This window comes from Mustelus asterias, chromosome 22, assembly GCF_964213995.1.
Source record: "Mustelus asterias chromosome 22, sMusAst1.hap1.1, whole genome shotgun sequence".
Lineage (NCBI taxonomy): Eukaryota > Metazoa > Chordata > Chondrichthyes > Carcharhiniformes > Triakidae > Mustelus > Mustelus asterias.
In genome coordinates, this window is record NC_135822.1 from 7,751,339 (window position 1) to 7,766,057 (window position 14,719).

The window sequence follows — 14,719 nt, forward strand, 5'->3', positions numbered from 1 at the left end:
AATGAGCCAGGAACCACTGACGGTAAGATGTACAATGTGTTTGCCCTTTATAATGTACCAACTGATTTTTTTTTTTTGAATGGACCTACCATACATTGAGCTGACCTTTCTCTACACCCTTGCTATGACTCTAACACTATGCTCTGTATCCGATGAACAGTATGCTTTGTCTGTATAGCGTGCAAGAAACAATACTTTTCACTGTAACCCAAGACATGTGACAATAATAAATCAAATATAACTCCTAACACTAGCTGAGCACCTTTAAACGGCACGGCGGTAAACTCTGCTGCCTCACAGTGCGAAGGACCCAGGTTCAATTCCAGCCTCGGGTCACTGTCTGTGTGGAGTTTGCACTTTCTCCCCGTGTCTGCGTGGGTTTCCTCCGGGCGCTCCGGTTTCCTCCCACAGTCCAAAGATGTGCAGGTTAAGTTGATTGGCCGTGCTAAATTGACCCTAGTGTAAGGGGGATTAGCAGGGTGAATGAGGGTTACGAGAATAGGGCCTGGGTGGGATTGTGGTTGCTACAGATTTGATGGGCCAAATGGCCTCCTTCTGCACTGTCGGGATTCTGTGATTCTAGGCATGAGAATGGTCTTTAGATACTCACCCAATACAAGTTATGAAAGGATAAATATCTAAAGAGAGGATTTAACCCTCTTCCTTCACTGCCAAGGTGCCAGGTTTTGCAGTCGGAGTGTTTATGGATGAGCAGTTTAGCTGTGAGTGCTTGCTTGCTTGATCTGGGAGTTCCACGTTTCAAAGTGGTGCCACAGTTCAATCCGCCAGCATCAATTTAGATTAGTTATCTTCCACTGTACTGCTCTGAGTAATATGGATCTGAGCTATTCAGGGTAGGGAAAGAACCCTACATAGCTGGTACAGTATCACCCTACTGAACGCTCACCAGTTGTCATTTTGACTGATTTGCGGATTAGCATTTCCTGGGTTCAACGTCTGTCTGCTCTTCGCTGGCTGGAGGAGGCGGTGTGGGATGTAACTGAGTCATCCTGCTGATTTAATACATTTCGTGGAGACTGATGTAAACTCCAGAGAATAGACACAGCGACATTGCCAGTGTAGAGCTCTGTGACTTGGTTCAAATATAAATATAGCAGCCTGTTCAGTAATTCGACCTGCTTTACTGGAGGTCTCGGTCTGTACATTAAGGCTGAAAACCTTTTGCACCAGTGAGTACTTGATTTTCTGTGGGTTCCAGGGACGCAAATTTAGGTACAATGAACAGAGCAGTGGACTGATTTGAAAGGCTTGCTGAATCCCTCAGTCTCCACTCAATTCAATACAACCTTAAGCTGACAAATCCCCAGGCCTAGTATTAATTCTTTGGATTTCAAACTGGAGTGTTTTCTCAAGATAACGAAGCATTTGAAAATGTAAAGCTATTTACAACGCAAGGGGTAGGAGGAGAGGCAATAATCAAACATCTTGCCCCCTTTTTACCTTTAGAAACATGAGTTTAAATCCATTCTTTTGATCGTCTTTGGCTGTTGCCCCCGCTACATGACAGTTTAGACATTTGAACATATTTATGGGCAGCAGGGTGACAGTGGTTAGCACTGCTGCCTCAGCCCCAGGGGTCCAGGTTCGATTCCCGGCTTGGGTCACTGTCTGTGTGGAGTTTAAACGTTCACCCCGTGTCTGCGTGGGTTTCCTCCGGGTGCTCCGGTTTCCTCCCACAGTCCAAAAGGTGTGTTGGCTAGGGTGCACTGGCCGTGCTGAATTCCCCCTCGGAGTACCCGAACAGGTGCCAGAATGTGGTAACTAGGGGATTTTCACAGTAACTTCATTGCAATGTTAATGTAAGCCTTACTTGTGACATTAGTAAATAAACTTAAAAATATTAAGTTTTTCCTCCATTATTAAAGCTACAAAGCCAATGTGCAGAGTGGGCAGGGCAAACCCTTAATCCATCTCATTGCTTGCTCCAAAAAATAATTCAAATTCTATCCAATTCACGGTTCCCCACAAGAAAGAGACACAAGATCCAAGCGGACAAGAAAGGGCTCATTGAACCCCATCTTGGACCTGATCCGACCAGCGCTTGACTTGGCAAAAAGTGCGAGAAGCACACTCCTGCCAGATGGTCACAGTTTCACAAAAGGTTTGATTGTATTTATCATTGTCACATGTATTAGTATGCAGTGAAAAGTATTGTTTCTTGTGTGCTATACAGAAAAAAGCATACCGTTCATAGAGAAGGAAACAAGAGTGCAGAATGTAGTATTATGATCATAGCTAGGGTGCAGAGAAAGATCAACTTAGTGTGAGGTAGATCCATTCAAAATTCTGATGGTAGCAGAGAAGGAGCTATTCTTGAGTCGGCTGGTACATGCCTTCAGACTTTTGTGACTTTTTCCCGACGGAAGAAGGTGGAAGAGAGAATGTCCGGGGTGCGTGGGGTCCTTGATTATGCTGGCTGCTTTTCCGAGGCAGCGGGAAGTGTAGACAGAGTCAATGGGTGGGAGGCTGGTTTGAGTGATGGACTGGGCTTCGTTCACGACCCTTTGTAGTTTCTTGCGGTCTGGGACAGAGCAGGAGCCACACCAAGCTGTGATGCAACCAGAAAGAATGCTTTCTATGGTGCATCTGTAAAAGTTAGAGAGAGTTGTAGTGGACATGCCAATTACTTTAGTCTACTGAGAAAATAGAGGTGTTGGTAGGCTTTCTTAACTATAGTATTGGCATGGAGGGACCTAGACAGGTTGTTGATGATCTGGACACCTAAAAACATGAAGCTCTCAACCATTTCTACAGCGTCCCCATTGATGTAGGCATGGGCATTCTCTCCATTGTGCTTCCTGAAGTCGATGACTATCTCCTTTGTTTTGTTGACATCGAGGGAGAGATTATTGTTGCCGCATCAGTTCACCGGATTCTCTATCTCTTTCCTGTACTCTGTCTCGTCATTGTTTGAGATCTGACCCACAACGGTGGTCTCATCAGCAAACTTGAAAATCAAGTTGGAGGGGAATTTGGCCTTACAATCAGAGGTGTATAATGAGTAGAGTAGGGGGTTGAGGACACAGCCTTGCAGAGCACCAGTGTTGAGGATGATCATGGAGGAGGAGGTGTTGCCTATCCTTACTAACTGCAGTCTGAGGGATAGGAAGTCTAGGATCCAGTTACAGAGGGAGGAGCCGAGGCCCAGGCCGCAAAGTTTGGAGATGAGTCACGTAGGAATAATGGTGTTAAAGGCTGAGCTGTAGTCTATGAATAGGAGTCTGACATGGGTGTCTTTGTTATCTAGGTGTTCCAGGGTTAGGGCCAGAGAGATGGCATCTGCTGTGGACCTGTTGTGGCGATAGGCGAACTATAGTGGATCCAGGCAGTCTGGGAGGCAGGAATTGATTTGTGCCATGACTAACCTTTCAAAGCACTTCATAATGGGTAGTTTCAAAACTAATTATTTAACCCAGTTAATTTTTAAATTGAACCAAATATTTCTCACAGTGCAACGTACATTGTTATTCTCAGCTGCCCATTAGCTGTCCTTGAAAATTGAGGGGCTTTGTTTAGGCAAATAGAGGAAAACGCGTTTCCATTGGTGAGTCAGTAACTGGAGATATTAAAAAGTGTAATCTGATAATCAAAGGAGCAAAGTAGTCAGGACGAAACATTTTCTTACAAAGGGTTGCTAAGGAATGAAATTCCTGACCAGAAACAGTATCCATAGTAGCTTTTGAAGGGGAGTAGCTAAATATTTGAGTAAGGAAAACAAATGAGATGTTAAATGGAAACGGCAAGCGGATGGGACTAGTTTTAAGTTTATTTATTCATGTCACAAGTAGGCTTACATTAACACTGCAATGAAGTTACTGTGGAAATCCCCTAGTCGCCACACTCCGGCGTCTATTAGGGTACACTGAGGGAGAATTTAGCGTGGCCAATGCACGCCTTTCGGGCAGTGGGTGAAAACCGGAGCACCCGGAGAAAACCCACGCAGACACAATGGAACAGCAGGTCAGATTGAGTTTAAAAATGGGGAATGTTTGGGTGCTTGCATCAATGAGGCAGGTTGTACACGTGCACACACACGCAAATATCCAGTTTTATTTTCTAATACATTACTGCACGACTGTCCTATTTGAACATTGCCATGTAATATTAGATAAGGAGAGATGATCAGTATTAAAATTAATAAAACACCTTTTATAGGTGGATGAAATGTGACTACCTTATTTTTGTGGCACCTTTAAATGCTGGGCAGCAGAAACAAGTTTTCCCATGACACCTGAGAGCAGAATATATCAGATGAATCTTGAAACTGAAGTTGAAAACAAAGGGCGATATTCTCCTCAACATCCACATCTTCTGAATTCTCTTATTCGCTGTATAGTAAAGAAGGATCTTTCTTCCAGCGTTCTCCAATGGGTTCCTCACTGGCTTCCTCTATAGTTCTGTTCACCTTGGATGTTATCTCCTGGTGTAAATCTTCAATACTTTGGGCAAACATGCAGATTCCGCCCAGACAGTGACCCAAGGCCAGGATTCGAACCTGGGTCCCTGGCGCTTGCGAGGCAGCTGTGCTAACCACTGCACCACCGTGCCAATACATGGGCAGCTCAAGCTGGAACGGGCCAAATGGTCTCGTGCATTCAAAATGTTACAGCAGATTAATTTTGGTTACAAGATTTGAGATGCGAATGTAGAATTGGGGTTGTTTGGACAAGCTGTTCTCGGCCGCCTCAGGCTCACAACAGTCGAATGCTGAGCAAGCATTGCTTTGTGTGGGATTTCAGACATTGATGCTGAAGGCTGAACCATCTGATGTTGAGTCCAATTTTCTCAAATTACAACAACCGCATGTACAATTTGGGAACAGAAATTGCCACCATTACCTGAGAAAACTATATACATTTTTTACTGAATTATAGTTTTTAAAAATCCCTGGATTATACTTGATGAACGTCCCATAATATCACCATCTTTAACTCCTGTCTCCAATTGTTACATCAGGACTAAAATCTTTCATTTGAGACTAGCCAGTTCAAATTAGCAGTTAGTTTAAATTTTCTCCAGGACCATCTAGTGCTCAGCTTTTGCCTGTGCGCGCACCTTAACCCACATACTCGACAGGAATGCTGCCTACAGCTAGGAGAACAACGTGGGAGGCACCCAATCGCCTAGGCAGAGTTTTCTTTTGTTTGGTGCCTTGAAGAATGGAAACAACTGTAGTGAGATTGGGTTTCTGTTTTGAATCTTGATGTGGGCATGTTGGCCTCTCGGCTGACTGTTACATTAACACTGCAATGAAGTTACTGTGAAAATCCCCCCAGTTGCCACATTCTGACCCATAACTATGTTCATAACTATCTAATCTAATTCCCTTCTCTTGCTTTCTTCCCGTACAATTTATTGTGCCTCTTTTGCAAGCAACTATCTGGTTCTCGTTTAGATGTATTAGAAGTGTACCCTGTTCGAGTGCACTGAGGGAGAATTTAGCATGGCCCATCCACCTAACCAGCGCGTCTTTTGGACTGTGGGAGGAAACCGGAGCACCCGGAGGAAACCCACGCAGACACGTGGCGAACGTGCAGAATCCGCACAGACGGTGACCTAAGCCAGGAATTGAACCCGGGTCCCTGGCACTGTGAGGCAGCAGTGCTAACCACTGTGCCCATTGGCTTGGACTCTGGATTACTAGTCCCAGTGACATTACCACCGACTCGAGGTCCATACCATTGAGCATACTTTTAACAGATAATACGAAATCGAATCTGAATGGCCACATGTGAACAAGAAAAGGGTGGAATAAAACTCATGATCTGAGGCTTGGCTCACTTGACTTGATGCTTGTGGGTCACAACATTCACTTGGGAGCTAAGAGGAGTATCTCTGGCAATATAATCACTAAATCTTGTAACTAGGAAGTAGTTTTGTTCCTAAATTGGGTCCTAAAGTTCTGAAACTGCTTAAGTTTCATATTATAATCAAGGAAATGTCTTGTGTATTTGCAAGCCTCTGAAGATGCTTCACCGTCCACTGTTTTTGAACCATAGAATCCCTATAGTGCAGAAGGAGGCCATTCAGCCCATTGAGTCTGCACTGACACTCTGGGAGAGCATCCTCCCCTCCCCATATCACCCCCATCCCCTGCATATTTACCATTGCTAATCCACCTAACCCACACATCTTTGGACACCAAGGGGCAATTTAGCAACGCCAATCCATCTAACCTGCACATCTTTGGACTGTGGGAGGAAACTGGAGCACCCGGAGGAAAACGGGCAAAAAACATGCAAACTCCACACGGAGAGTCACCCGAGGCTGGAATTGAACCTGGGTCCCTGGCGCTGTGAGGCAGCAGTGCTAACCACTGTGTTGCCATGCCCATCTATGAATACTTGGATATAAAAGACCTCCAAATCTGTGGAAGAGTCTCCAGATGACATTTTTTCTTGTAATTAACTAGCTGAAACCCTTTCTAAATGTTACCGAAGCGTCTTTGTTTTTTTAATGGTATTAATCTGCGGTCCATACCCAAAACAGCCTCGTTTTATCAATGGGTCAGATTTGTTTTTGCCATTCAAAAATTCACAATTAGAATCATAGAATTTTACAGCACAGATGAAGGCCATTCGGCCCATCGTGTCTGCACCAGCTGCCAAAATGATTGCAGTTACAGAATATTCCAAGATGGCGCCGGAGTGAGGTGACTTCTTGCTAGCTATGCCCAGCACACCTTCTAATTCTATCTTTTACTCTAGTTCCATGCTTCTAAAACTTCATTCTAACTCTCTTAAACTCTCTCATTAAGTTGGTCTTTCTCTACACGCTAGCTATGACTGTAACACTACATTCTGCACTCTCTCCTTTCCTTCTCTATGAACGGTATGCTTTGTATAGCGTGCAAGAAACAATACTTTTCACTCTTTACTAATACATGTGACACTAATAAATCAAATCAAAACTACCCAGCTTGTCCCATTCTCCAGCCCCTATCTCCATATCTTTTTAAAGATACTGTAAGCAAAGTTATTATTAACTGAAAATGCAAGTCTAAGCTGTCCAAATTATTGTCGAAATTTTGAACTCCAATCCTTCCAATGATTTGAGGGCATAAGTTTCAGACTCCTGTCAATAGTTTTGCTTCAGCTTTTTTTTTGCATAGTCAGGTGGGGGGAATATTTAGAAGGGCAGGATAATCTATAGTTAGAAGAACATCAGGGTTTGATTTGGGGAGAGTTTGCTTGTTTTGCCTTCCTAGTTGAGCAGTGTTATACAATCCTACACTGACTGTCCACCTCCCTCTTTTTTTTTTAAACATGATTTCTAAAACCCACCTTTTTTTAAATCTATATTGCCCCTCCTAATATCTCTCTCTTCTGCCGAATGTCGATTTTTGATGGTCTATGTGAAGTACTTTACTATATTGGTGGCACAGTGGTTAGCGCTGCTGCCTCAGGGTGCCAGGGACCCGGGTTTGATTCCCGGATTGGGTCGCTGTCTGTGTGAAGTTTGCACATTCTCCCCGTGTCTGTGGGTTTCTTTCGGGTGCTCCGGTTTCCTCCCACAGTCCAAAGGTGTACAGGTTAGGTGGATTGGCCATGCTAAATTGCCCCTTAGTGTCAGGGGGACTAGCTAGGGTAAATGTATGGGGTCGTAGGGATAAGGCCTGGGTGGGATTGTGGTCGGTGCGGACTCAATAGGCCGAATGGCCTCTTTCTGCACTGTAGGATTCTATGATTAAAGGCTCTATCTAAATACAAGTTGATGTTCATTTGTTTTCTCCTGTTCAAATTTTGCGGCTTGCATTAAAAATCAGTTGGCATTATCTGTGGACAAAATGATGCCTTTTTATAATGGGGAGTTCTAGGCATGAGAAACTTGTTTCCTTTTTAACAACCCAGCAATTTATATTCTATCTGATTTGCTGAGATTCATTGCTTGCTTTGTTTGACAGCCCGTTTTTGTGTAATGCAATTTGACCTTTCAAAGCAAAAGCATCAAGGCTGGATAGAGCAGTCACAATTTATTAGATTGCTTGATGAATTTTATTCAATGACCTTTTTTTAATTTAATGGGTCCAGACAAACTCTACAGAGCACTGACTGCACACTTTGAAAGAATTCATGAGGGAGATCATTCGTGCTGATGTCCTATTGTGGAAGTGTTAATCTAGTGTCTGGGACTGTTCCCTTTGGGAGGATTTTCACATGTTCTAGTTTTCAAAAAGGGTGACTGGTTGATTCCAGGGAACTATAGTCCCATTACCCTGACGCTAGTTATGAAAATGATGCTTGACTGGATCGCAAGAGATGCTCTTTATGGTCACTTGAATGAAGAGAGGGTTAGCAGAGGCACTTAACATGGCTTTTGGGGAAGAAAAGGTCTTGTCTCGCTAATTTGCCAGCATTTTCTTTTGAGCAAGTGTCCAAGTAGACCTTGTTTACTTGAACTTAATGCGGGAAACCCATGGAAAAAGCCTCTCTGAACAGGGACCAAAAGAGAAAATGCTGGAAAATCTCAGCAGGTCTGGCAGCATCTTCTCTCTTGGTTTCAGATTCCAGCATCTGCAGTAATTTGCTTTTATCTCTGAACAGGTTACTCTGCAAGACGGATTCTTGTGCCGTCAATGGGATGTTGCTTCAATGGTATAAGAATTGGCTACATTTCTATAGACAGGATGTTGTAATTAGCAGTTGTTACTATTGTCTTTGAGCAGATTCCCGAGTGTTTCACAGGGATTGGTGTGAGGGCTATTGTTTGTATTTTTTTTCTTACCATCTTCATAAGTGACCTGCATGAAGGCATTTGGGAGAATGGGGTCGCCAAGTTGTCTGTCGGTGCTGCAACGATTTGTGCATGTGTTAAAACAATGAAGGAGAGTAAATTTCTACAATAATGGGCCATGTTCTGCCTTGTGGAATTTAACCTAGATCAACACAGAGTTGAACATAGTGGGTGGAACATGCACCCAAGCATGCTTACACCTCGTAGAATCGTAGAATCCCTAAAGTGAAGAGGAGGATATTTGGCCCATCGGAGAGTCTGCATCAACTCTCCTGACAGAGTATCTTACCCAGGCGCTATCCCTGTAATCCCACACATCTACTGTGACAAAACCCATCTAACCTACACATCTTGGGACACTAAAGGGCAATTTAGCATGTCTTTGGACTGTGGGAGGAAACTGGAAACTCCACGCCATCACTCGAGGCCAGAATTGAACCCGGGTCCCTGGAGCTGTGAGGCAGCAGTGCTAACCACTGTGCTGCCATGCCACCCCTGGCATGGACCAGATTTTAAAATGGTTCAGAGAAGGGCACCTTGGTTTTATAGTTCACAACGATCATGATCTATGCCAAAATCTCTTCGGTAAGCCGAATCTGGGTACTTTGGTCTTTTGCCAAAAGAACCCGGTGATGAGGAAAAGTGTCCCATGAGTTATGATCTGGAAAGCACTATTCCAAATTCAATATTAACTATGAAACGAGAATTGGAACTCACCCCATCTCTTCTGGTGTCGAAACTAAAGTATTCATATTTGCTTAACCATCGTTCACACCACTGTGGGTTTCAAAACTTGCAATTGGAGAAACTTTTTAATTTATAAAGTGATTGATACTCATTCCAATAAAATCCACTAATTGCAAGAATGCCGATCACAATGAGGATAAATTCTAGCTGCAATAGTGAGACCCTCGAATCCAACTGTAATGACTTCAGCCGGGCTAATGAGGTTGGCTTGCTAAGGTATGAATTGCCTGATGAGTCCTAATTGGTTAAATCAGGGAGCCTCATGCTCCCTATTTAAAGCAGGTGTGTCAGATTCCCAGCCTGCATTCAGCAGGGAGCAACTGGAGAGCTTGGCTGTGTACAGATGTATGGTGTAAATAAAGTAACTTGGTGACGGGACTTTCGCCTCTGTGGAGTTATTACACAAACGCGTTTGGAAATTCTGATATTTTGAGTGGGGTGGGAGAGCTTCAGCTGGCGGATTTAATGGACTGGAATAAAAGATTGAGGAGGCTTGGCCATATTGTAGTCACTTGTCAACTCGCTAAATTCTGCAATGTTTAAGGCATGTGATTGACTTGCGCCTGTTTTCATATCACTGGGCGAAAATACACAGCGAATACCTCTGTTTTATACTAGTGTGGTACTGGAGACCAGAGCTGTGAGCACAAACCACTGTCCTAAAAGATTTGAACACCTGGAGAGGGTTGCCTTAATCAGTGCAACAGCATATTGCAACTCCACTGACTGGCTGTGAACTGGATTAAACTGCCAAGCTCCGTATCGATAGACCATAGAATGCCTACAGTGCAGAAAGAGGCCATTTGGCCCATTGAGTCTGCACCCACTCTCCAAAAGAGCATCCCACCCAGGCCCTTCTCGCCACCTGTAACCCTTGCATTTACCACGGCCAATCCACCCAACTTGCACATCTTTTGGACTGTGGGAGGAAACCGGAGCTCCTGGAGGAAACCCACGCAGACGCGGTAGAACATGCAGACTCCACACACTGACCCAAGATTGGAATCGAACCTGGGTCCCTGGCGCTGTGACGTTTGAGCTCATGTTCCAGAGATGGTTTGCCATAATTCCGTTATAAAATATGAATGAATGTTTCAATTGTGGAAATGAGCTGTGAAACTCCAGGAGGCTGTTGCTAATTAAAACCTTCCTGCTTTAGGATCTCTGTCAAACCTTTTCCAAATCTTGATACTTGTTGGCACTGGTGGTACCTCTTTCCTTTTTGAAATTTTAGCATGTTTAAAATGTATGAAAACAGTTAATAATCGTGTTGCCTTATCCATTTTTTTAAAAGGCGACTTTTTCTCAGTAAAATGTGAAACTAGTTTTTTTTTAATTTCCGGTGGGAAGAGGAATGCCTGCAGGAGAAGGGACTGTTTGAGAATAAAGTGGTCTTTGTTCAGCTGCAGTTGAAGGCAAAGGACTTTCAGCTGACAACCTGAAATAGATAGTGTGAAGACTTTGCTAATTTTCCTGAGTGTTGAATATTTTATATGTACACTGTGGTTATGCTCTACTACTTCCAAGGTACGCGAACAGATGAAATTGCATCCCCTCCGGATCTGGGACTGGTGATCGGATCAATGCTTTTGTAAAGAATGTTTCCGATACTGTAGTATTTTTCAAAGTCCAATGACCCCTTTAAAATTGCTGCATCACTCCGGGGAAATTGAAAAACTGGCAATTTTGTATCTAAGTCGTTTGTATCAATGAAATTGATGCCTGATATTTAATTTAACGATTCTGATAATCATGTTTCTTTAGTTTTATAAAGTGTCGCCTCCCCTTTGGCTGCACTATGCAACACCCTGGGAAGGCTCGAGGGCTCAAGAATTCTGCTTTCTTCTTAAATATTATAGCTCATTTGAATAAATTTGTCAAAGGAAAGCCTGCATTGAATTAGTACCTTGAATCTCTAAATGCTTCTTTAAGTGTTTCATGGGCAATGAATTCCTTCGAAGTGTCTCATAGAATCCCTACTGTGCAGTAGGAGGCCATTTGGCCCATCAAGTCTGTACCGACTCTCCAACTGAGCATTTTACCAGGCTCGCCCTCCGCCCTATCCCATGTATATAACCCCATGCATTTACCCTGTTAATTCCCCTAACCTACACATCTTTGAACACTATGGGGGGCAATTTAGCATGACAAAACCTAACCAACACACCTTTGGACTGTGGGAAGAAACCAGAGCACCCGGAGGAAACCCACGCAGATACGGGGAGAATGTGCAGACTCTGTACACTCACCCAAGGCTGGAATTGAACCCAGGTCCCTGGCGCTGTGAGGCAGCAGTGCTAACCACTGTGCCACCGTACCACCCTGGTAGACAAATAAATCTATCTCTGCCTCTATCTAAATCTCAAAGTTGTGTCAAAGGCACCAGAGCCTGAACTGCAATTGTTTTGGGTTTTATTGCTAATTACAAACCAGCTAAAAGCTCTTTCTATTTTTTCAACAGGACTGTTTCGAGCAGCTGTTCCCAGTGGTGCCTCCACGGGCATTTATGAAGCACTAGAGCTTCGGGATGGTGACAAGACGCGATTTTTGGGCAAAGGTAAATTTGCACGCTCCACTAATTTTTCAGCTGCAGTGTCAATTACAGTCCTTCAACCAACCGCACAAATTACTGGGAGTGAAACTAAGTAAGGGAGTTGGAACTAATTGACGTATGTAAGGTCGATTTTTTTTTTTTACAAATGAATTCCAACCAAAAAATGACAATTTTGTGAGCCGAATCTTTTGTGTGTGTGTGACAGCAAGTGCACATTATCAGGCTGCCCCCTGAGGTAGTTTTCAAATTTGATGTGAAAAGCTAGAGTTAAAATCTAACCTGAGTACACGAGTTAGGTTAGTGAGATGTTTAAATGTTGGGTAGGGGGGAGAAAAATCGCCCAGTTTCAACATTGTAGGTGCAAACAGGGGATTGGAAAGCTGTTTTTGATTCCTGTTTGATCATCTTCTGAAGCCTTAACATCATCTAGTTGGCGAATTGCTTCAGAAGGGATATACCTTGCTCAAGCTTTGATACTACTGGTGATGGTGACCAACTTAATTGGCTTCCTGTTCTTTGACACTTTTCATTTATAGTTGGCAGCTTCTGCTTGTAGTTTTAATTGTAGGAGATCGGTGCATCATGTGCAGTCTTGAGGTTAATGTTGTTCCAAAGCTTGAGTGCCTCGGATAACATAATAGTGCTTTGCACATTGCATCTGTGATGTTTGCACAGCCCAAGTTTTTAAAAAAACAGACTCCTGCTCGCAATCCTTTCGAGTGCGAATGTCAACCAATTTATCATTGGCTAGCTATGCGCTTGCTGTTTTTGCTTCTCAGTGTTGCACTGGCATGACTTTCTTTGCTGTCGATGCAATGCTAATATTGCAACCAACAATCTGCCAAAAGTTTAATTGGACTGCTATTCAATTGGAGGCACCAGTTTGAAGATGTGATGCTGCAGTTGTGTGTTGCTTAAACATTTTTGAGCACTACCAACCACAAATGTGATGCCCTTAACGTTATAAAAAATGCCGTGGAGCTTCGGAGTGTAATCGGGCAAAGGTTTCTACCAAGCCAAGGGAGGAGACCTTATGACAAGTAGTCAAAAGCTTAAGACACATAGGTCAATTTTTAAGGAGTGTCTTAAAGGAACGGGAGAGGTTTAGAGAGCAAATTCGCAAAAACTCAGTTTGCAGGTGCAGCAGGTGATCAAGAAGGCAAATGGAATGTTGGCCTTTATCACGAAGGGGATGGAGTATAAAAGCAGGGAGGTCTTGCTGCAATTGTACAAGGTACTGGTGAGGCCGCAACGAGAGTACTGTGTGCAATTTTGGTCCTCTTATTTGTGGAAGGATGTATTGGCCTTGGAGGGAGTACAGAGAAGGTTCACCAGGTTGATACCGGAGATGAGGGGGTTAGCTTATGAGGATGAGGGGGTTAGCTTATGAGGAGAGATTGAATAGATTGGGCCTGTACACGTTGGAGTTTAGAAGGCTGAGGGGAGACCTTAGAGACGTACAAGATAATGAAGGGGCTAGACAGGGTAGAGGCAGAGAGATTCTTTCCACTTAGAAAGGAAACAAGAACTAGAGGACACAGCCTCAAAATAAGGGGGAGTCAGTTTAAAACAGAGTTGAGGAGGAACTTCTTCTCTGAGGGTAGTGAATCTCTGGAATCCTCTGCCCATTGAAGCAGTGGAGGCTACCTCGTTAAATATGTTTAAGTCACAGGTAGATAGATTTCTGATCAATAAGGGAATTAAGGGTTATGGGGAGCGGGTGGGTAAGTGGAACTAAACCACTATCAGATCAGCCATGATCTTATTGAATGGCTGGGCAGGCTCAAGGAGCTAGATGGCCTACTCCTGCTCCTATTTCTTATGAATTCCAGAGCTTAGGGGCCAAAATAGCTGAAGGCATGGCCACCAACATTGGGGCAAAGAAAAAGTGGTGGACGAGTGTGGAAGTACATAAGGCCAGAATTGGAAAAATGTAGACTTCTTGTAGCTCTGCAGGGTTGAAGATGGTTAGAGATGAGGAGGAGGGAGGAATGATCTGATTTTCGTTTTGCCTTCCGCAAGGGGCTGAGACTGATCATAGGGCTTCTGTGTGGTTCCAGCTAACTGCTAACTCAGCACAGGCTGGCAATCAAACCAGGCACATTGCTAAGCGCACTGAGCTAAAAGAACAACAATTCAACCTTCTCATTTCAGTGCTGCATGCAATTTCCATTCAGGTGCCAATCATTTCGCATGTGTTTGAAATACGCAACAGTTGGCTTATAGAAGCAATTTAGATTGGGATTATTCTTTATAGACAGAGCTCTGGGCCGTGCTGTAACTGACTTATTTAGGTTGGCAGATGAAAGTACTTTAACGTTACAATGAATCTGGAAAAACTGACAAGGTTTTCAGAAACAGGAATATGCTTTACCTAAGAATTTGGTATCTAATTTTCTTTGTATAGTCTGATGAAATTTCTTGACAGATTCCATGCCTTGTTATCCAGCACCGAACTGCTAACCATGATCTGGTTTTAGCGGGGTCTTTGTACTTTAAGGACAAATGGAAAAGTATGAAATAATGGAACTGAAGGGGCCATCTGATGCATATTCAGAGATTCTTCCAACTCAACAGAAGTACTGGTATCACCGAAGATGTTGTTAAAAGTCAAGGGGGCAGATTTTTAACTTGTTCTCTGGGCATAAAACTGGCATTGCACAT

General features: G+C 43.5%; 1 protein-coding gene across 2 annotated transcripts in view; it reads left to right on the forward strand.

The window, feature by feature from the left end:
- eno1a (enolase 1a, (alpha)) overlaps positions 1–14,719 on the forward strand; it is a 65,205-nt gene that overhangs the window by 15,790 nt on the left and 34,696 nt on the right. For both annotated transcript variants that reach the window (XM_078238713.1, XM_078238715.1), the window contains exon 3: positions 11,963–12,058. In XM_078238713.1, the coding sequence (XP_078094839.1) occupies positions 11,963–12,058 (96 nt within the window). The remainder of the gene's footprint in view (positions 1–11,962; positions 12,059–14,719) is intronic.